The 22,476-nt window shown below is 53.2% G+C and overlaps 2 protein-coding genes and 2 non-coding genes across 7 annotated transcripts in view; 2 read left to right on the forward strand and 2 right to left on the reverse strand.

The window, feature by feature from the left end:
- Positions 1-6,045: 6,045 nt before the first annotated feature.
- On the forward strand, positions 6,046-6,117 carry TRNAH-GUG. The gene has a single exon. It is a non-coding gene; the product is annotated as a tRNA-His (tRNA).
- A 473-nt stretch (positions 6,118-6,590) lies between these two features.
- On the reverse strand, positions 6,591-6,662 carry TRNAH-GUG. The gene has a single exon. It is a non-coding gene; the product is annotated as a tRNA-His (tRNA).
- A 225-nt stretch (positions 6,663-6,887) lies between these two features.
- Positions 6,888-14,563, forward strand: LOC107318638 (sodium/nucleoside cotransporter 1-like). 4 transcript variants are annotated; one of them, XM_015872728.1, is made up of 18 exons: positions 6,890-6,962; positions 7,808-7,929; positions 8,014-8,108; positions 8,222-8,313; positions 8,566-8,755; positions 8,864-9,005; positions 9,604-9,717; positions 10,050-10,127; positions 10,398-10,478; positions 10,775-10,855; positions 10,990-11,115; positions 11,911-12,041; positions 12,205-12,373; positions 12,505-12,702; positions 13,135-13,216; positions 13,575-13,673; positions 14,020-14,131; positions 14,274-14,563. In XM_015872728.1, exons 2-18 carry the CDS (start codon positions 7,846-7,848, stop codon positions 14,389-14,391), a joined length of 1,992 nt encoding a protein of 663 aa, XP_015728214.1. In that variant the 5' UTR covers positions 6,890-6,962; positions 7,808-7,845; the 3' UTR covers positions 14,392-14,563. The 4 variants fall into 4 exon arrangements, with proteins under 4 accessions (XP_032302752.1, XP_015728214.1, XP_015728215.1 ...); XM_015872729.2 differs by having other exon boundaries at positions 6,909-6,962; positions 7,804-7,929; XM_015872730.2 differs by lacking the exon at positions 6,890-6,962 and adding an exon at positions 7,018-7,036 and having other exon boundaries at positions 7,804-7,929.
- Positions 14,564-14,854: 291 nt separating this feature from the next.
- ALPK3 (alpha kinase 3) overlaps positions 14,855-22,476 on the reverse strand; it is a 29,137-nt gene continuing 21,515 nt past the window's right edge. Inside the window, 9 exon segments of the mRNA XM_015872727.2 lie at positions 14,855-16,307; positions 16,467-16,515; positions 16,727-16,944; positions 17,182-17,270; positions 17,608-17,882; positions 17,990-18,025; positions 18,144-18,271; positions 18,759-18,906; positions 19,560-21,393. Coding sequence (XP_015728213.1) covers positions 15,986-16,307; positions 16,467-16,515; positions 16,727-16,944; positions 17,182-17,270; positions 17,608-17,882; positions 17,990-18,025; positions 18,144-18,271; positions 18,759-18,906; positions 19,560-21,393 — 3,099 coding nt within the window. The 3' untranslated portion in view covers positions 14,855-15,985.

A 22,476-nucleotide genomic window follows, 5' to 3' on the forward strand; every position in this document is an offset into this window, starting at 1 on the left:
CACTAAATCCTGGCTGATGGAGATGATGATATAGTTATTAAAATGCAGAAAGGACAGAGGTTCTCAATCTGTCTGTCTGGCAGTGGGAAGGAAGCAGGATGCCGGTCTGATGGCACATGAGTGGCAGCACTTCCACTGCCTGCCAGTAGCCAAGGAGGATGTTCAGCAACGTCTGTGCAGGGTGAGGAGGGCAGAGCATGGTGGGAGCCCCTGGGGAGATGCCTTTGTGCTGGGGGAGGTCTGAAGAGTGCTCTGAGCTCTGCACCTCACATGGCTCAGTACAGGCACAGGCTGTTCGTGTTTTTTCTGCAGTCATGACAAGACACAGGTGACATCTCTCCATTCTTGGCGGTGTGTTTCATGCTCTAAGAAGCAGCTGCTGCCTGCATTCACACTGCAAAACTGAGCTCCATCTGCATCTCTCGCTGCAGCTGGTGTTGCTCCAGTGCCCAAAGTCCTTATATCCATCGTCTCTGATGCACATTGGTACTCAGGGTTGATGCCTGCACCACAGCAATCAGCCCTGGTGCCACATCCGTGGCCTCGATGCCACTCCATCTGTGAGGCCACGTGTCCAGGCCCTGTGGCAGATGGCTGTCATGTAGCGCTGCCTGTGCAGGACTTGGCAAGGGGCACAGAGCTGACAGATGGGAGAGGACCAAGAGCAAGAATGTGTGCGAGACTCAAGATTTTGTCTGCTCCCTCACACAAGCAGCCCCCAGCAGGATGCTGTGCTGGGTCCCAGGGAAGATGGCAGTGAAACCACCATTTGCAGCCTTTGGCTGGGAGGTGAGCACTTTATGGCTGCACAGAAGTGATGTTTGGCACACAGGGTAATAAAAGAGGTGAGATGGAAGATCGTCCTAGAGAGGCCTTGGTAGGAGCTCTGCTCCCGTCCTCCGTCTCCTGCCATCTGCCCCCATCTCAATAGGATCCAGGAGCTTTTCCCTGTTGCCTTTGGGCAGAGACTCACTGAACAGCCCTTTCTCTTACCATTTCCTTTGTAAATGCTTCCCAAGCAGGTTTGAGCATGCACCAGGAAGAGAAAGCCAGGTAAAGCCTTCTGCGCCCCCGCCAGCCCTGTGCATGCCCTCCTGGCTGATGGGAGGAGCTGCTTCAGCCGGTCTGAGTGCTCCTCAGGCTCATCTGCAGCTGGGGAAGGGAGCCCTGTTCTGCTGCCCAGGCCAAAAACAGGACATGGGACCTTGTCTGGGGTCTGGAAGGGCCCAGGCTGCACATTCCCCATAGTTTCCTTGGTGCCTTTCCAGTTTAAGGGGCTGCAGCCCAGCATCCTGCAGGTTCCACAAGCAGCAGAGGCCTGGGTTTGGTGCCCAGTTCATGACTGTGGGTGTTGGGTGATTCAAAGGGGAACATCTCTGCCCATGTGCTGTGGAGGACACACAAGAAGAGGATTTGTCTGCAGGTAATGCAGGGCCTGGATTTAGTATTTGACACTTGCCACCACCATCGCTTGAATCAGGCACTGAGACCGGCACCTCCCTGGGTTGCAGGGGGGCACGTAGTCCTGTAAACCTTCAGGTGCATCATCCACAGCTTTGAATAAAAGCCCATGAATGTCTGTAGCATCTCCAGCTCCATTTGTCCTTGGAGCCACCATATACAAGCAGAGATGACTGTGTATTTGCCAGCCATGCAGAGCTTGCCCTGAGTTCTGGGTACAGCAGGGGGCATGAGGACTGGGAGGGGAAGACTATGACACCAAAAGTGCTTCCTAGGAGGCAGCCGGGGAGCCACAGACTGAGAAATGACACATCTGCTCTCTGCAAATGAACAAAAACTGGCATAAGGAGCAGGAAACTGGCATTGCTAGGGGACAGATGGGTAAATATGACATAGTGGGGAAGAGTCAGCACAGCTCTTTTAAAGGAGGTTTCTTGCTTCCAAAGTGAGCGGCTTTCATGGAAAAAGCGGCAGGCGCCTGAGAGATCCAGCTGAGAGGTCACCTGCATTTCCATCAGCCAATCCTCTGACGATAGATCAGTGGAGAAGTGACACAACCTGCTAATAATACTGAATTATTCTGGGTACTGCCGACAAGTGAAAAGAATGGTAGGAAGACTTTTGAGAGCCTGAGCTGCTTGGCTATAAAGCCGGATGAAAGCCAGTGTCAGTGAGGTGACACGTGGGGAAACCGAGCCTGACCTCAGTGTCTAAAGTGATGGGCTCTGAGGCCAGGAGCTCTGACAGCCATGAAAATGTCCCCTCAGCACTCAGTGAAGGCCAAAAGTGCAAAAATTCTCAGTCAAAACTGGGAGAGGAAAAGGGAGAGGCTGTGTCAGAGGCATCACTATTCTCTGGGTCAGACCCAGCTCCCCTTGTGTGGTCCTAGTCCTCCCCTTCCAAGAGTACAGCAAAGTGTGCAGAGAAGGGCAGCAGGATGATCCAACGTTCTACACATGGGGTGTGTGATGGATTGAGGCTCTTTGGCATGGAAAAGAGAAAAACGGGCACAGGCCAGAGACCTGCACAACTCAGGGAGTGAGGAGAGAGTGGAAGATGAGGGGTAAGCATGAGGAGATTAGTCTGCGCTCAGCTGCCCTCCTTCCTTGGGCTGCTGCAGGTGCTGCATGGTTTAGGAACAAAATTAGACAAAACTTAGGAACAAGTCTACAGAAAGAAATCTTTCAATCCTGCAAGTCTTTGTATTTAGACCAAAATATTTGGCAGCAGACAACATGGGTCCACAGCAGGTCCCTGATCTGATCAGACATGTTGCTCCTCTAAAGCAGCATGACACAGACATCTCTGCACCTACGCTCACACAAGCAATGCAGACGTGTCTTCTAAGTGCATTCAGATGCTGTCTGTCCAGGCATGCAGGATATGCCCAAAGCAGTCACATTTAGGAAGTGGAGCAAATCTGTGCAGATGTTTTCTGCAGCTCCCCAACCCTTCTGTCCAAATAAATCATTAAGCAGCTGATAATACCATTGAAACGATGCTAATTGACCAAAAGAAGTGTCAACAACTCATTGACAGACATCTGCCAGCAAAGCACATTGCTCTCACCCCACCACGCACGTTCACCGCCTCTGCTCACAGCACAGACAGCCCCTGGCACATCCACAGCCCTGGAGAGCTGCAGCTGCATTCGCTGCCAGTGGGGTTGGGAAGCCAAGCCATTCTGCAGTTACCTTTGGTATTTTCCCAGCAAAACCGGGCTTATGACAGGAAAACTTCTTGGCAGATGCTGGCTAAGTGACAACAACCATCGTGCTGACACCTTGGTGCTCTGAGTCCTGGCACAAATTCAGGCCCTCCAGCGCCAGGTCCTGAGTGTGGCAGGGTGGGCAGGGAGAAACAGCTGGATCTGCAGAATGAGCTCTGCAAAGGCACAGCAGTCTCCAAGTGGGATGGACTGCCTGAATTCCTCGCCTGAATGAACAAAGGAAGCTGGGAGAGTGCGGATCTGAACCTGGTATCAAGCGGTAAAGTGGAATTGATCAGAGCTGCCCACACTCATCGATCCAAGGCAGGGCAAACCAAGGCAGAGCTCAATCAGCACGATATGCTGGGTGGAGGATGGTGCTCAGGAGCTGCCATAGGACCTGAGCACCCCAGAAAGTATTAATGATGTTGAGTGTGGGGCAGTGGCTGCACTCATAAAGCTGAGTCCATCTGCACAGAGATGCTCCCTGGCTTTATATTGCATAGGGGCTGTGAACTACTTTTGGAATCTTCCGTGTATCTCTAAAAGGGGCTGTCATCAGCCATCAGGGATGGGCATGGTGCACAAGGGCAAAACAGGCACCGTTCCCCCTGTGCAGCTGATTTTGCCACCAGTCAGTTCTATGTTTCTAAGGCAGAAAATGAAGGTGAATTCAGAGGGGAATGCAAGTGGGCGCAGCTGTGCGCAGGGCAGGCTGCCTGGCTGCAGATGCCCACCTGTTTTGTGCCCTCTCAGCACCAGAAAGAGGATGAAAAGGTGGCTGTGTGAAGGCTGTACATCCCTGCTGCAGGAGGAGGCTCCCACTTGTGATGCAAACAAAGGATGAGCGGGAACTCAGGCTGGCAGCTGGAGCCAAGCAGACAGACACATGGCAGCATTTATATAGTGCTAGGGCACAGCTCATTCTCCCCTGGGGTACTTTGATCATGTCCCATCTGCAGCTGCATGTTGGACCCACCAGGAAACAGCTCAGTGTGTTTTGTGTTCCCTGCAGGTCAGAAGTGACAGCTTTAGGGAATCTCTGCTCCGTGCATTTTGGGCATCATTTTCCTTTATCTCTGGAGGTTGGAGCCAGGCAAGGAGATCCCAGAACAGAAAAAAAAGCATAAAATCCACCTGTTATAACCTGTATGTTTGCCCTAAGTAGTGCTGGCAGATGGAGAAAAGAACTAGGAGAACATATACCCTGCTGTGGGCTCATAAAGCCTCTTGAGAGTGTCACAGCTGAAAATTCATGTCAAGAAAAGCTTGAGTGTTTATCCTTCAGTCCTTGGCATGCATCACAGAGCAGCTGAAGTTGGAAGAGACCTCTGGAGGCCACCAGGTCCAACCCCCTGCACGAGCAGGACTCCTAGAGCTCTGCCCAGGTCAATGCCCAGATGGATTTTATCATATGATCAACTGTTGAGAACAAAAGTCTTGATTTCATGAGGTAGAAGAGGATGGGAAGAAGGATGGAAGGGTCTGAGCCCTGTCAGGTTGCTTGTGCCATAGCACACAGCTCAGATGTGCTTTCTTTCACCCCAGATCCCACCTTAACTTTTTCCTTTAAAATCAATCCAGACCTTTCTCCTTACCCCTGCATTCTGCCTAGCAGTGGCCATAGTATGGAAACAAGGGATATAGGCCTACGTGGTAGAAGTCAGTGGAGATACTCCGATTTCCCCGGAAAGAAGGTGGGCTGGCAGCAGCAGAGCAGATTTCTGCATTTATGGCCTCTGAGTATGATGGTGCTGGCCTGTGTGAGTGCACAGTTTTGTATCACCAGTAGAAGCCAGAGTGCCTGGTTGCAGCCATGAGCACCCATCCTGCCCTCATAGACACCAGCACCTTTCCCAAGGATGTTTTAGGAACCCAAGACAGCACCAGGACCAAAAGAGGCAGCAGTGGGGTCGGCTTTGCCTCCCTGAGGTGGAGAAGTGAAGCTGGGGGCTGCCCCATTGAGAACAGCTGGAGAGGCTGCTCAAGGGGCTGAGCAGTGAAGACAGCAGCACAGTGATGAATTGCTCCTGTCCCTGTGCCAGCCACAAGATTTATGTATGAGCCATGAAGTGGCAACGTCTGGGCTCAGCTGCACTCTCTGCCTTGCTGCCCCAGCACAATCCCACTGAACAACCTACAGGATAGGAGGAAAGCCACCAGAACACAGAGGAACTCAGCACCCTGCCCAGGCGCTGAGCAGAGCCCAGAGGGATCAGACCACCCAAACGATGGACATGATACCACACATCCCTCCTTCCTCACGCATCCTTGCAGGTCTGAACTACCAGAAACACCATGCAGGAAAACCATGCAGGAAAAGACTGTTGGGGTCCTGAAGGCCTAGTGTGATTTCAATGAGGAATAACCACATCCAAACCCCACTGGTGAAGGCAGCAGTGCTGGGACAGGACCAGCAATGGCAGCAATGAATAACAGCAGCTCCAAGGCTCTTCTTCACACACCAGCCAGGCCCTCAGAGCCTTTATCTCTGCATCCACTTGTTACCTCTCTGCTCTCTTCCATGTTAGGCCAGTTCCCCCTTATCACCACAATGTTTATCTTCACAGCTCCTGCTCCAGCAGCTGAGGTCATTGCTATTCTGATGGCTGAGCATCCAAAGCACGATCCCCATCACGCCGACCTGAAGAGAAACCAGCTCCATGTGCACTCAACGACGGAGCCCGCGCAGGGGTCCGCGGCCGATTGGAGGACGGAGCTGCCAATCACCCCACATCGCCATGGAGACAGCGCACGACCCTCCTCTGCCAAAACACCACAGAGCAGGAACAGAATGATGACGTCACTTTGACGTCAGCCTGGCTTTCCCTTAAGGGCCCTGCAGAGCGGGGCTGAACGCAGAGCCCTGGTAGCGCGCCGTGATCGTATAGTGGTTAGTACTCTGCGTTGTGGCCGCAGCAACCTCGGTTCGAATCCGAGTCACGGCATCGCCTCTCATCGGCGGTAGCACGGCACACGGGCTTGTCTTTTGCTTTTGGTCGCGCACCCTCGATCTCGCTCCCTCTTCGTCTCAACCTTTTTCATTTCATTCTCCCTCGCAGCGCACACTGCGAGGGTTCCCCTCTCTCCCATTCATTCCTCGCAGCAGACCCCGCTTTCACACCCGCTGCGACTCTGGGCAGGCGCCGTTCTGGGTAAAAAGGAGAAGAGGGGATAAAAAAGAGGAAAAGAAAGGAAATTTAACAAAACGAACAGTAAAACAAAAATCAGAGGAGGAAAAAGAAGAAATAAAGAAAGAAGGAAAAGAGATAAAAACAGGAGAAAAAAGAAAAAAAAAAAGAAGGAACTAGATAAGGAAAACGGAAAAATAAAAAAAAAAATAGGAGGAAAAGAGAAAGAAAGAGGAGAAAACAAGAAAAGACACGAGCCCGTGTGCCGTGTTACCGCCGATGTGAGGCGATGCCGTGACTCGGATTCGAACCGAGGTTGCTGCGGCCACAACGCAGAGTACTAACCACTATACGATCACGGCGCGCTACCGGGGCTCTGGGCGCTGGCGGCGCCGGTGGCGCTCTTAAGGGCTGCGAGGGGCGCGGCTCTCGGGCTGGGTGGGTCGTGCACCTCGGCGTCCCTTTGCGTGGTGTGCATTATTTAGTTTTGCTCCGCTGCGGCGTTCTTTGGTTGTTTTGTTTTTTGTTTTTTGTTTTTGTTTTTTTTTTAACGGGGCGGGAGCAGCCGCGTGGGGCTGCAGGGCCGGGCGCCCGGCGCAGCTCTTTGGACCCAGCGGTTAATGGGTAACTGTGGGGCCGGGCCGGGTGCTGCGGGACGAAGCGTGAGTGCGGGGACGGGACGTGGGGGGCGAGGGGGCAGCGAGCGGCCGCGCTCGGGGAAGGGGAGTGACACCAGGTTGGTGATGGGGCGCTGGGGGGGCCCAGGGGGCTGCCGGGTAGTGGATGTTCTGGGGTCCTGGGAGTGCTCGGGGGGCTCAGCTGCCCACAGCGGACCCTCACTGCAACAAAGTGAGTGCCCGCGTGAGGACCCTTCATGTCCCCTCTGTCCTCCCGCGGTCACCCATTGCTTTCCCGTTGGCTGCTCTGCTCTTCTCCCATCCTTCTCCAGGCACAGGTGTCCCAACGGAGCACTCCAGGAGCTCTGCACTTGGCTAACGCTGCTTTTTCTTGCTTTGCTGGACCACTTCTCCCATCATGATCCTACTTAAGACCATCCCCATGCAAATATCTGTTTATTCCTGCATGTTCCCCCTGCTCTCTTCCACTTACCAGCATGAAAAGACTTTCTTCCTTATTCTCAACTGAAGGGCACTTGGTTTCGCTGGGAGCTCTTGGTGAAGGAGGCAGCCAATCTTAGTTTGTACAAAATCTCCCATTTTGGTACAGGGCTCTTCCCTGGAGGAGGGGTGCTGGCTCTCCTCATTGCGTCACCAGGGTCTGATACTTTCCTGTAATCCTTAAGAAGCAGGAGAGAGCAAAGACCTTCATGGGTCCCTTCCCAGATGGCAGGGAACACCCAGCCCTGTGGCTGGAGGACCTACAGGACAGCCCCTTGATGTACTGGCTTAGGAGCTGCTCTGAGTCCCTCCTGCAAAGGCTGTTCTGCTGGGAGTCCCCAGACCCAAAGCTGGGGGCAGACACTGACCCAGGCTGTCTCCCTAGGCAGTGGGTCTCTTGCCATACCATGTCTAACAAAGTGAAGAAATGGAACGCCTAGAGATGGAAGGAAACCAGATAACCCTGGACAGCCTCGAGAAGGGCACAGACAACCCTGCTTTCAGCTCCCCGGTAAACCTCCCCATTTTCCCCCCTCCCTCCCTCAGCTGGGGCACAAAAGCTGCTTGGGGCACTCCAGCTAATGATGTTTTCCAGGATGAGGAGGAGATCAGTGAGGAACGTGATGGTATGCGTGGTGGGAATGAGAAGAACAGAAGAGAAGTGAACGGGAGAGTTGCTTCGTACTGCAGGTAGGGTGACCCCTGGAGATGCCTGCATGGAAATATCTCCAATGGTCATAGCAAGCTCGATCTTGGGCTGATCTTCAGGATCCACCTGCACCTCTCGTGTCCACTCTCCCCAGGAAGGCCCTGCAGCCGGCCTCCAAGGCAAAGAACTTCTGCAAGGCTCATGCCAAGGCATTGAGGATGGTCTTCTGGGGGCTCCTTGGAGCAGGTGAGGACTTCCCACCACCTCCACACCCCTTTGGCTGCCCATGCAGCCTCCAAGCATTGCCACCTGCATGGAAGCTGTGTCTCATCAGCCCACGGTCTGCTTCCTCCTCAACCCACACACAAAGGGGAAGCCTCTAGGGTGGCCAGGGGAGGATGTTTGGAGGAAACAGACTTCACTGCTGTCCCCAGTTAGTGTTGTGAATCCCCGATCACATGATCCTCGTGTTTCTGACCCCCTGCATGCCTTTCCCAGCCTACCTGTGCTACTTCATTGTGGCATGTTGGCTCAACTTCCAGCGAGCCCTCGCCTTGGTGGTTATCACTGCTGTGGTCATCTTCTTCGTGTGCTGGAGCCTCTTCAAGAAGTACTGTGGGGCGAAGGTGCTGATACTCCTCAGCCCCCTTCGGAAATGCTTGAAGAAGTCCTGGCCATGGCTGAAGTGGTGAGTGGGGAGGAGGCAGGGCATGTCCCACACAGTCAACTCCTGCTCCCTCCAAGCTGCTCCCTGTGGGCATTGCCTCTCTCTGACAGTTTGGGGGTTCCTTTGCAGGGTGCTGTATGTGCTCCTCCTGGGAGGCCTGGTGACGTGGCTGTCTTTGGACACGGCCAAGAATCCAGAGCAGCTCATCTCCTTAGCTGGCTTCTGCGTTTTGGTGCTCTTCCTGTTTGCCTTCTCCAAGCACCACAGCGCAGTACGTTTCTCATTACTCCCCTCACAGGAGGTGGCAGAGGAGAAATCCGTGGGCTCTCTGCAGGAAGTAGAAGCTTCCAGGACAGATCTGGATGCAGCATGGGGAGCAGAGCTGGGTGCTGCAGCCCCAACACCACCCCTCTCCTCCCCAGTGCTCAACCCGAGGCTCCTCCATGGTACCTCTGTCCTATTTTCCACCACACTTCTCATACCCTTACCCAGACCTGTGGGCTGAGGAACATCCTGGTGGGCTGAGCAGAAGTGACTGAAGTCCCAGTGGCTTTCAGTCCAACCTTTTCCAATGTTTTGGACAGCGCCTCCAGCCCTTTCCAAAGGGTTGGTGAGCATGCAGTAAGGGATCTGTACTACCAGCCAAGCCACCAGAAGGTCTTTGTGCTTTTCTCCTCCATTTCACCAGCCATTTCCTGACTCCCACCAGCTTGTCTTCCTCCCCTATTATTACCCCAAATTTGTGGGTTTCTGTGATGTTTTATTAGCATGACTGTCACCCAAGAGCCACTGAATGGGCAGGAATCCAGAGAGGTAAGTCTGAAGGCTCTGCTAAACACCTCAGTCACCATTCTGCTGTTGGTCTCCAGGTGTCCTGGAGAGCTGTTTTCTGGGGTCTTGGCTTGGAGTTTTTAATTGGACTCTTCATCCTTCGAACAACTCCCGGCATCCAGGCTTTCCAGTGGCTGGGTGACCAGGTCCAGGTACTATTCCTGTTCAACTCATCCCGTGCTTCAGCCCTCCATGTAGGTTCTGAGACCAGTAAAAAGAACTGAGGGTAGTACAGGCTGGGGGAGTAGTACAACACTATAGCACAAGAGAAAAGCCAGCTCTTTCCTGGTTTTCTAGCACAGCCTGGTGTGGGATCACTTGCAGGAGCTGGAGCAGTGCCCCATTATTCAGAAACACCATATTCCAAGCTTAGGTTGTCTGCTGGGGTGAGGGAGCTGCGAGGTGATCACTGCTAGGTAAAATAGATACTGGGGCAATAGCTCATGGAGATCTCCCTCCTACCATGTAACGTCTCCATTTGCAGGTCTTCCTGGGCTATACCAAAGCTGGCTCTGGCTTCGTTTTTGGGACTACACTCATTGAAGATGTCTTTGCATTTCAGGTCAGTCTGTGGAATGGGGTGTTGGGAAGGAGAGATAGTGTCTGATTTTCTTCTGGCCTTGTTCAGAGTTTGACCAGCTTGAGGATGCTTTATGTGCTCCCATGGGCCTTTTGCATGCCATGGGGTATTTGTACTGGCCCCTGTCCCTCTACAGTGTTGCGGCACCCCAGTAGTGTGGGGTGGCTGTGAAACATCATACCATGCCCAGGTGTACTTTAGGTGTGCTGCTCAACACCCGTTTAATCTCATACCCTGGTGCCTTGTCTGCAGAGTCTGCCCATCATTGTTTTCTTCAGCTGTGTGATGTCCATCCTCTATTACCTTGGTGTCATGCAGTGGCTCATCCTCAAGGTAGGGCCTTGCTTTTTGATGGTGTTGGAAAGGAGATGGACCTGCCGGTTTTTGCAGTTCCTATGAAAAGCTGAGGGATGTCCCAAGAAAATTGGGGTGGTACTAATTTGTGCTGATTTGTCTTGCTAAAGTGATAAGACACAACCTCCTTTTTCTTACCTAAACCTGGGGCTGATGACTCCCTGGTCTGTGGGCTCTTGGACATCACCTCCATGCAGCTTCGAAAGGGCAAGATGGAGTGACCAGCCTCGTGGGGCGGGTGCCTTTGTGAACACAGTGTCTTTGTGTTACCCCAGATCTCCTGGATCCTCCAGGTCTCAATGGCGACCACCCCTACTGAGACGCTGAGTGTGGCAGGGAACATCTTTGTGGGACAGGTAAGGCTTGTGGCAGGTGACATGCCACAGCTCCTGATGGCAGCAGAGTGTGCTGCAGAAAAAGGGTGTTCTCCTCCCTTCCTAGGAGATCTGCAGCCCTGTGTGGTGCAAGCAGAAGCTTTTCTTTCTCACAGACTGAAGCCCCACTGCTCATCCGCCCATACCTTGCAGACATGACCCATTCTGAAATCCATGCCGTGATGGCTGGTGGCTTCTCCACCATTGCAGGCAGCGTGATGGGAGCTTACATATCCTTTGGGGTGAGAACACAAGCAGCTCTATGCTTCATTTTCCCTGCTCAAGGGTCCTGGCATGCCAGAACTGCCCTGGGCATGTGGTATAAGACGCCCCACTGCAGCTCTCCTTCCATAAATGAGATGAGGGCAGCTCCATGTCCTCATACTGGCCTGGCCAAAACCCCAGCGTCCTTCCACAGCAGTCAGGACAAATTCTACTGCACCATGGAATAATGTAGCCTGGAAGGGCCCTCTGGGGTGGGGTCTGTGGTCCACCCTTTTGCCTGAGCCCCTAGTGATGTTCTCACCGGTTCCTCAGAACTGTGATATCTGGGTGTGCCTCAACCTGCTGGCTGAGCTCCTGCTATTTAAACATTAATTAGTCTCCTTAAACAGGGAGGCAAGGGTGAAAGGACAGAGAAATGAAAAACTGCAGTGCAGAGGGCAGGGGAGGGGTGATGAGGATATGGCTGTGACACACTGCTCCCACTGGGAGCTTGGCAGCTTGTCACCGAGTAGAAGTCAGCAGTGTTCTTGCTCTGATACTGATAAAAGGGACAAAGAGAGGGCAAGGATCATCAAGTTGGAGTCAAACAAGAGAGATTAACATCTCTGAGGTTATGACTGCTGTGGCTCTAGCAATGACTCCATCCAGCTGAGCTACCCTACACATCCTCGGTGGCTAAGATGGGAAAAACAGGCACATCTTCCCACTCTGAGCAAGCAGAGCACCCCGTGTTGCTCCAAGTATTGCTGGCCATGTGCTTGGGCACCCTGTGCAGCCTCACACAGGGTCTGAGCTCAGTCTGCCTGTTGCAGATAGATGCATCATCGCTGATTGCAGCCTCCGTGATGGCTGCACCCTGTGCCCTCGCCATGTCCAAACTGGTCTACCCTGAAGTGGAAGAGTCCAAGTTCAAGGGCAAAGAAAGCGTTCGCATTGCCAGTGGGTGAGTGGGAACAGAGAGATGGCACAGGGCAGCTGTGGGTGCATTTTGGGCACTGCAGGTGGCACAAATTTGGGAGACTCTGTAGTGAGGTTTGCAGAGTGAGACCTGCTTTACATGAGAGATGCTCGGTCACACCATCCTGGCAGGGTTTCTTTCCTCCCAGGGAAGAACGGAACATCCTGGAAGCTGCCAGCAATGGGGCTGCCGCCTCCGTTGGACTTGTGGCCAACATTGCAGCCAACCTCATTGCCTTCTTGGCTGTGCTGGAGTTCATCAACGCTGCATTGCGCTGGTTTGGGGAGATGGTGGAAATCAAAGACCTCTCTTTCCAGGTACCCCCAAATTCCCCATCCATCTCCACCTCTACCTGCTACCTTGTTAGACCCCTGGCGGTAGATGCCCAAGCTAGGGGTTATACAGAGGTTCAGCTCTCAACTTTTCCCTCCCTGGATGCTCTTCCCAGATGATCTGCTCCTATGTCCTCATGCCCATCGCCTTTCTCATGGGGGCAGATTGGGCAGACTCACCGCTGGTGGCCGAGCTGCTGGGGATCAAGATCTTCCTGAATGAATTTGTGGCATACCAGCAGCTAGCCACGTACAAGAAGAACCGGCTGTCAGGCCTGGAGGAGTGGAATGAGGGCAGGAAGCAGTGGATATCTGTGAGGGCAATCACCACCTTGCTGGGTGCAGGGCAGGGATGGAACTGAAATGGGGCATGGAACCTGGCCAGGCAGGGTGTCCAGGCACCAGGGGGAGGGGTGTCATTATTCTGAGGATGAGGGAGCACCTGTGGCCATCTGGACTGGGACATCACTGGTAGGTGTGGGGTCATTCTGAAGGTGACAGTGAAATCATGTCCCACTGGTCCTGCTCTCCAGAGGGACAGACTGTGATGCTCTAGGGCCTCTGGCATGCTGCCAGTCCATGGGAAAGCTTCCTCTCACCTGTCTCTTGCTCCTATAAAAGCTGAAGGAGAAAGGATTGGGATGGGACGTTTCTCCATCTCAGCTGGCTGGACTGGGAGCTACAACCTGGTGCTGTGGGGCTGCTGTGGGGCCAAGGTGACCATCCCCTGCCTCTGTGCCCTCCAGGAGCGTGCTGAGAGCATCACCACCTTTGCACTCTGTGGATTTGCCAACCTAAGCTCCATTGGGATCATGCTGGGAGGCCTGAGTGAGTGTGACCCATGTCCTGGGCACCTGGGTATAGGGCAGAGGGATCTAACGAGCGGGAGGGATTTGCTGTCTTCAAGCTTCAGTGTTCAGTCTCTTACTAGCATGCAGGTAAGAAATGGGTCTTGCACAAGGTGATGTGGGTGATTTTGCCCCACATCCATGGGCAAGGTCACCTGTACATCCCACACACTCACCAGATGAGCCACAGGGCACAGAACAGATGCTCCAGAGGGCTCTCTGAGCAGTAGATGGCAGAGCCACCCTGGGACTTGGGACTTGTCTCTTACCTGTCCCTACCCTCAGGCGGAGCCAAAGCAAGGATCTGACTTGCCCCAGCCTCTGCTTTGTCCCTGCAGCCTCCATGGTTCCTCACCGCAAGAGCGAGCTGGCCTCCATTGTGCTGCGAGCCTTGCTCACTGGCATCTGTGTCTCCATGCTCAACTCCTGCCTGGCAGGTAGGTCCCTGCCCACTGCCACGGGGAGGAGACAGGGCTGTGCAAAGAGCTGAACACACCTGTAAGTGCTGCTGTAGGGATGCTCTGTTAGGGTCTCCAAATGCTCTGCTCTCCATCAGAACCCCCTGGATCCCATAGCTCTACTGAGGCTTCTCACCCTCATCTGTGCTGCAACTGGGACATTTTGAGGGTGGCTGTTAAAGCTCTGGGACAAGCTCTCTGGTGTCACTGCTGCAACTGGCAGGAGTGTGGGACCTGCAAGCACAGTGTGGGGATGGCACTGTCTGGGTATGGGATTGCAGTGCCCTGTTCCTCAGAGCCCCAACCAGGAGGTCTTGTCCCCTAGGCCTCCTCTATGTACCAACAGAGATGGGCGACTGCGTGAACATCCTTAGCACTGCCAACTTCACCTCTACCAACTATGCCATCTACACGTGCTGCAAGCAGCTGTTTTCAAGGTGGGTGTGTAGCAGGGAGACAGGAAGGCTCTGGAGCTATGCCATTCTACCTGGGGACTGAGCTGCACAAGCATCTGAACCATCACTTTTGGTGTGGGGTTGGCAAGGCAGCTCTTGCCCTAACTGTGCCTCTCCCCTCCAGCACAGTGCTGGAGAACGGAACGCTCTCCTTCACTGGAGCCTGGGACAACGTGGCAGAGAGTGTGACATATCTGACACAGTGCTGTGGGCATTACAACCACACGTCTTGCACGTCATGAACCCAGAGACACTAGCCCCAAGGAGCACTGCGGTCTGCACAAGCTGGCCTCAAAGGCAGAAAAATCCCGATCAGATTGACAGAAAGCACTACGTACCTTGCAACCAGCATCCCTGGCTGCTGGCCTCATGGACAGAGGGGAATCGATCCCAAATAAACTACAGAAATCCTCATGCTTGTGCTCTGCCTCCTCTCTGGTCCTGACTTCAACTGATCTATAGGCACAAGATGTGGGATGTCTTGCTGGGGCTGCACCCCACTGCTGGAGCTCCCCATAGCCACTGTTTGTTAGCTACCTTGCAAGCCAAGCCTCAATCAGGTGCCTCCTTAAGATTGGCCACCCTCTTCTCCCTATGGCAGGCATGGATGGGGTAGAACTGTCACTTAAAGCCAGTTCCTTTCCCAAACATAAGCTGTCCCATCCTGCCATGCTTGGATGCATCTCTTCCACAGGAACCACAGGGAACAGGCCAGTCCTTGCTTTATTGCACTCGAGCACCCCCACTCACCAAGATGGACACATACGTACCCCGTTATTTTACAATGGCCCAACAACAAAGCACCAGGGCCCCAGAGTACACCACGCTCCCTTCCCTCCTTTGCCAGGCTGCAGCAAGCCAGTTTCAGATTCCATGTTTAGAGTGGTGATGGTGTTACCCATGTTCTGCGGCGAGACAAAAGAGGCTAGACCCAAAGCAGGGAGCTTTACTTCACATTGTGAGCACCACTGCCTGACGATTGCTGACTCCAGAACTGGCCTCCATTCTGCACCAGGGATACTGCCACTGGGGTACGTGTGACAAGTGGGGAGGTGACACTCGTGTGACAGCAGTGCCCCACTCCTGTGCACCCTGTGTGAGGTAGAGCATTCTTACCCATAGCAGCACTGCAGTCCTCAGCATCCACCTGGGCAGGGGAGGCTGGGAGGACGGGTATGCAAACCCCCACCCCATGCAGCCACCAACACTCTGCCACAGGGCCGACCCACACCCCAGAAGCCCAAGCAATAGAAGCAGGCAAGCACGAGTGCTGTAGCTCTCTACTGAGCCTCTTTGCAGTGAAATGTTTGCGATCAGCATGCAAGGGACCAGTGGGACTCTGCTTTGGTTCACACCTCAGAGACCAAGCACTGGTTGGGCTTTATAGAGGACATGAAGAGGGACAGGAGTAGCAGCATGTGTCAGGGCAGCATAAAAAAGCTGTGAGGAAGGAGAACCCATGCTCCCAGTCAGCTCAGGGAAGTGCTGGGACACTGGCAGGAATGGGGCACAGCGCTGTCAAAGCCCAGAGAGCCAATCTGATGGCCCATGCTTCAAATGCTCAAGCAAGACAGACAGAAAGAGGTGGGGGAGGAAAATAAAGCCCCACTGCAGGGGTGTGCACGGCTCCATGGTCTGCACAGCTGGCAGCAGCTTCTGTAGAGAGGCCTGTGAGAGACCCCCATGAGAAGGTACCTTGATGCCCATAGCTGTGCTGGCTCTGCTGCAAAGGCAGCTGGGTGGCTCGCACTAGCACACATCACACAATGCAAACGTCATGAGGAGTGCTTCCAGCCTGTCTGGGCACAGCAAGGGTCCCTGCTGACATAGCTCCGGCTATTGTGAGCAAGTAGGCCTGCTGGCCTCGCCAGGCCTGGTTTTAGAGGCTGCCTGGGCCTCCGCTGCTTCTGCCATTCTGCGGGCACTCCTGGGGCTCACGGTTGTCTTGCGGGTGCCCTGAGGACTTGCTGTCCCCTTCTTCTGAAGCTGGGGGCTGGACTGGGCAGATTTCCTGCCCATGGAGGGGCTCTTGGAGCCTTTGGGCTTGACCGGTTCCAGAGTCTTCAGGCCCAGGATGTCACAGTAATGGTTGCACTGGTGAGTCGCAGAAAACTGCTCCAATAGGGAGGGGAACCAGCTTTCCTTCAGCCCCTGGTACCTGCAACACAGCCACACTCAGCTCCCCTTCTTGCAAGGAGATGTCCTACCAGCTGGTGAGGACATCGACCAGCTGCATTCAGTCGAGCCCAGTCACACAAGCAGCAGAGCTGGGGTCAATGCGGGGACAACTCACACTAGCAGTTGGAGGGTCACTTACCCTTTGAGGTTGGTAGCCATCCGCACATTGGTCATCTTCCAGCCCACTCCTGCAAAGAAAGAGAGGACAACCAGTTCCTGCCCAGGCAAGGATGAGCACCATAACCACAGGCTGACCACCACTCTTGGAGTAGGGCTCCAAGGCACGTGGGGAAACAGGCAGGAGGGCAAGGATGGAGCTATTTCTACTCCTTCTGCAAGAGTGGTGAAGAGCCACGGCTATCAGGTGGGAATTATAGAGTCATTGGAGTATCCTTTTACCTTCCATGTCAGTCACAAGGATGTTTCCATTCGTCCACTGGTAGACCCAATGCTGGAAGGTGCAGCATTTAAGCACAATCTCCGAGGTGCCTCGAGCCACCAAGCTGCCATCTCTCTCAGTGACACAGTACTGCTCACAGGGCCCACCCAGGTCTTCCTCCACCGTGGCATAAGGGATGTTGTTGGCTGGTCGGTAAATCAGGTACAGAGGAACTATCCTGTGTAGCAGCACACAGCTGGGGTCAGCTGCTAAGCTTTTCCATCTCAGCAGAGATCTGCACCTTGGTCTGAACACCATTTTTTGCCTTCCTCCCCATACCCCTTCTGCGTGAAAGTGGGAGAAGAAAGTGCTGCCCTTTGGGATGTCCCCAGTGCCCCACAGGGGACCCCTCCCACCATCTCCCTAGATGTCCTGCTCCACTGTCAAGCCAGCAGAGCTTCAGCACCCTACTTACTCAGGCACTGCTCCAAAACCAGGGACAGCACGGGCCTCAGCAGCAAAGATCTTGCAGTACTCGCGACTGGAATTTTGGATTTTACATTCCTGGAGAATCAAGCAGGAGAGTCAGGACCCTGACCTGCTTTCTGTCAACAAGCCCACACCAAAGTTGTGAGACATCCCCCCACCCCCCTCACTATAGAAAGCAACCCTTGGGATCACTGCCAACTGTTTCTCTGTCCCAGCAGTCAAAGGACAAGAGAAAGGTCTGAGCAGCTCTGCACTGCTCAGAGAGAAGGGCTGAAGAACATGGACATTGCCAGGGACATGGCTTAACTCAATCAGAGCATTCAAGAAGCAGAAAGAAATTAAGAAAGCTATGATACAGACAGATGGAGAAAACAGGGGAAGACCCACAAGGGCTACAGCCCACAATGCCCACCTGGATGGTGATATCATAGTTCTTCTCGATGAGGCTGTTCTCGTTCTTGGTCCCAAAGACAATGAAATTGTGCACTTTGATGATGCAGGTGCAGCCAGACTCAAAGACAGGCTCCAGGCCATAGATGGCTCTGGCACGGCAGGCTTTGCGCAGGAAGCCAGCACCCAATTCCATGTCCTCACTCATCACACGCCCGAAGAACTTATCTCCCCAGTAGCCCGCATCAGCCAAGCCCTTTGCGAACACCATGGGTGTCATCTCGATCTCCTCTCCAACTGATGGAGGGAAGAGCTGGTGAGGAGGGACAGCAAAGGCACATCCTGCCCATCCCGTAGCAAAGCCGGGTGGCCAGGGCAGCAACTCATCAGCACGTCATTCTTACCTTCGATCTCTTCCCGCAAGATAAATCCTGACAACACTGGAGGAGACACAAAGCAGGAGAAGAGTCAGAGTTCTGCCAAGATCTCACCCTGCCTCAGGGCCAGTCGCACAATCACTCAGCTGCAAGAGCCACCAGGTAGCTGAAGGCACCTCACCTTCTGGGCTGAGCAGGAAATCGGTGGAGTCCGTGCCATACTCATTGCTGATCACACACCGGTAGACTCCACAGTCCTTCTGGGATGCCTGCACAATGGCCAAGGCTGCCTGGCCCTCATCGCCAGCACTGGAAGAAATCAGAGTATGGGGTCAGCCCTGTGCAGTGTGCAGAGGCACTTGGGGCCCTGGAGCTTTTGGAGTGAGGGCATGAAAAGGAAGCCAGCCCATGGGCATGCGGGAAGGCAGGAGCACCCCAGCTGCAATCCTGGCACCTTGCAGCAGCTCTACTGTTCACATTCTTAGAGGTGCAAAATCTCCAGCCCTGCAAACTCAGGCTGGGGTTGGGCTACATGCTGATAAAGGTGGTTGTCTCTAAGAGCAGCTGGGTCAGGGTCATAGCTGCGCTAATAATCAATAGAGCAGCAGGTGCCTACATGGGCAATCCTCCCTCTCTGGGCACTGAGAAAATACAGTTCACAGTAGATTACGGTGTGCAGTGAGTTTTTCATGCAGCTGTAAGAGAAGGGGCACATTTTCCTCACTAAACATAAGAGCCAGAGCACAAACTCAGGGCAATGCACAAGAACTACAACAAAGTAGAGCTGGAAGGTTACCTCCTTTGTGCTTCTGCTACAGGGATCTCATCCTTGTACCACATCAGCTTAGAATCGCTCAAAACATTGAAGAACTGGCACCAAAGTTTCAGGTTTCCTGATGCATCAGAAAATTGTTCAGCCCTGATCTTACGAATCACCTGTGGAGCTAAGAAGAGGGTGCAAAGGGATGGATGGTGAGAAACATGATGCTGGCTGCAGCTCACCGGACAGGCCAACCCTCCCCAGTGCTGCTGCTTAGGACTTTGGTGTTAAGTATCATGAGTACATCAGCACAGAGTCACCTGGTACAACATCACCTTCCCAGGGAAGGTCTTAGAACTCTAAATATGATGGGATGTAAGTGGTACAAGCTTTCTCAGTGGCTCAGCACTGCACTGCTTAGAGGGGCTCAGCCAGAAGCAATTCAGAACAACACTAGGCAATGTAGCAGGAAATATGGATCTACTGAATTAGGGATTTACCAAGATGATGTTTAATTTTGTATGAGTGCTGATTTCTGTGTGACTGGCTCCAGTAAGCACCTCAACACCAGAAAGAAGTCCCTTCTAAGTCATTATCACCATGGCTCAAATCAGCAATGTGAGGTCTAGTGGTTCTGCCACAGGAGATGTGTCTGTGCATCTCTTGCACTTGGACAGATAAGCGTCTGGCTTGGGATAAACCATTAGTTTTCACATTGCTAAAAGGAGATGCTGGAAACCTTGCAAATTTACAAAACTCATATGACCCCAATTGGCTCTTACTGGCCAGGGACCAGGGACTTCTTGTAAGCATCATGGGGCTTACAACTTTCCTTACCTTTGAATGGGTTACTTGCTTTCTTGGACTCTGCTGGTTGCTCTACCGGCTTAGCATCTTCAGGGACATCATGGTCTCTGCTGCTGTTACCTGTGGGCTCCTCGTACAACTTAGGAACCTCCAGTGTGGCCATCTTCTTTATGAGTGTTGGTGAGTGCTTCTCTGTGGGAGGGAATGAAGCTAGGGCAGGTGTCTGCAACAGGGCTGCACTCTTCTTGGATTGCAGTGGTGAACCAGTAGGGCTTCTTGCATGTCCCTGGCTCTCTGGGCTTATTTCTTCTTCCTCCCCGACTTGCTTGGTTTTTGGCAGGTATATTTTGCGCCGGGCCCCAGAAGCAAGTTCCTCTGGTGTGGCACAAGGAAGCACTGCCTGAGGGTCAGCAGGGCTCTCTTTCTCAGAGATCACAGGAGGCAAACTGGGTACACTGTGAGGAGGCTGCCCCACTGCTGCTGATGGCACACTGCCCACCACGATGGAGGGCACAGACAGCTGAAGTGGCCCCTCTGCCTCAGGAGCCATCTTGGTGCGTCTCTTCGGTGGCACAGGCCTGCAAGCCAGCATCTCCTTGCTGGTAATGAATTCCTCATTAATCATGCCTGTGATCCGCCTGGATGTTCTGGGGGTCAGAGGCAAGTTCTCTGCTGTCTGGAAGAGCTGATTGTTTTGTACCTTTTCCAAAACCCTTCTTGAGGTGTGGGGGCTCAGGCCTGCGATGCCTATTGCTGGGAGTGGGGCTTCCTCTGCAGTGGATGGTTCCTCACCCTTGGTCTCAGCATCTTCTTTCATGGCATCCTTACTGCTATCTGACAACTGTAAAAGCAGCAGTAGATAGTTCTTCAAGGAGGAAACGAGGTTTTTGTGCGGCGTTTTCTCCTCCAAAGTCATCTCTTGAGGTCTCTCAGGGCTAGGCGAGATGAGTGGTGCTTGTGGCTGGACCTCTGCACCTCTTTCAAAGATACCCAAAGTTGCTGCTGGTTGCTGGCTTGGAGCTGTGGCCGGCTGCATTCCTCCTTCTTCCCTCTGAGGTACCACAGACACCGGTTTGGCATCTGCCTCCCCCGAAGTGCTGGTTGGAAACATCTGCATGGCAGCTCCATCTGCCTTTTTTGTTTCCGTGTCTTTGCTTGCAGGAGGCAGCAGCTGGATCCCAGATGGAGCCTCCCCTGCTATAGTCTCCATTCCTTGGTTGCTGCGAGTTGCAGGCTGTGCCTCCTGCACCACCAGTGTCCCCTCTGCAGCTGTAGGAATTGGCTTTTCCCCAGCCACACAAAATGAAGCAGTAGCTGGTGTTTCAGTCTCCTGAAGCCCCAGAGGTGTCCCTGTCATCTCAGGAGACAACTCTGCTACTCTGCTCCCTCCTGCTTCTGCACAGGGCTTGCTCCCAGATGGCTCTACACCTTCCTCTTTGCTCTTCTCATACTTTACTGCTGTCTGATGTGTGCTTTTCTCATGAGGAGTATCTTCTCCAGGCTCTGAAGGGCTCAGTTTCTTTGGCAATGGCTCTTTAGTACCTTGGCTCTCGACCTCTTGATTTGACAGTCCTAGCTGGGTCTCTCTGTCCTCAAGAGAATGGGAATGTCCTTCTGCCTGTGCCCTGGAGTCAGGCTGCTCCCTGCTGGTCTGAGCATGGTCTGCAGAAGGAGCTGGTGGCTTCGGTGTCTCCTGAAACCTCAGCCTGGGATTTGTTCTTTTCCCAGTCCCCCTGGTTTCCTGGGAAACAGACGTCTCTTTCCTGAGCTTCTCTAGCTTGTCAGCTTGCTGACTGCTGTCTATCACTGGGCCAGACACTGGGTGTTTTGTGTCACTTGCAGACGGTCCTGCTGTTGCTTCAACCTAGTCAAAAAAGAAAACTGGAAGTGAAATACTACTTCACTACCTGTGTCTGTTTAGTGGTGGTGCTTACAGCCCATCTATACCATGCAGCACTGCTCAGCTTCTGCCTGAATCACAAGTCTTCACCATTCAAATCCACCATCACTGCCACTCACTCATCCAGGGCCTCATGGCTTTGCCATCATCCCACAGCAGCACCCTGTCAAGCTGCACAAAATGGTTTTCCATTCCATTTCATCCTCTAACTCTGATGCTTTTCAGTTCCTTGCTTGTGCACAGCTAAGAAGCAGGACATTCAGTGGCTTTAAATACAACCTCCTCCGACATGGTGACTTTCTGAGGAGAAAAACCTTCCTATTATCACCAGCCATTGCTGAGGCCTTGTGTTAAACTCATCATGCTCCTTTGGAAGAGTCAGTACCCTCCTGACACTATATCCACTCTGAGATGGGGAAAGTGGCATGTTGCACAGGATCTGGATGAGGTTGCCCAAATGATTTGCAATGAAACTGTACATCCTGACATTATCTGTGCTATTTGACCATCCATTTGACCATTCCTTTGGCATTCAGGAAGCTCAAATGTTTCCAACTGCAGCTGCACAGCAGCAGACATTTCAACAAGCTGCTTCTGCTGAGCTTTATCCTGACGGAAAAAACTGGTGAAATCTTCCAGACAAGGGTCACTGTCTATTTTTGTAGGATAAAGCTCACAGGAGCCAGCGATAACACTGATACATGCTGTGCCTGACCAATGCTCAGCTCAACATCAGGACGCACATATAGGAACAGGTTGTGCACAGTCTCCATCTGCCCTAAGCAAGAGGGTCTACAGGTAGGAGATCCCCGAGGACCTGCTGCTCAAAGGTCTCTCTACTGGTTCACAAACAGACACACAGAGTGAGCTCTGTGCTGTGCTGCTGGCCAGCAGGGACATCTCTTTGGCTGAAGAGGAGCTGAGATTTTGGGGTGCAAGAACTAAAGCTTGTTCAGAAGAGCTTTTTGAAAAAGCACATTTCCTAAAGCAACAGTGAAGCAGCCTGTCCCGGTTTCAGCTGGCATACAGTTAATCTTCTTCACAAAG

Source organism: Coturnix japonica, chromosome 10, assembly GCF_001577835.2.
Source record: "Coturnix japonica isolate 7356 chromosome 10, Coturnix japonica 2.1, whole genome shotgun sequence".
Lineage (NCBI taxonomy): Eukaryota > Metazoa > Chordata > Aves > Galliformes > Phasianidae > Coturnix > Coturnix japonica.

Bases quoted from the DNA above. Each gene is read 5' to 3' on its own strand.
- LOC107318638 (XM_015872728.1), top strand. From the start codon at position 7,846: ATGGAACGCCTAGAGATGGAAGGAAACCAGATAACCCTGGACAGCCTC. The intron at 10,479-10,774 runs GTAGGGCCTTGC...GTGTTACCCCAG, and splicing joins TGCAGTGGCTCATCCTCAAG to ATCTCCTGGATCCTCCAGGT. The intron at 14,132-14,273 runs GTGGGTGTGTAG...TCTCCCCTCCAG, and splicing joins TGCAAGCAGCTGTTTTCAAG to CACAGTGCTGGAGAACGGAA.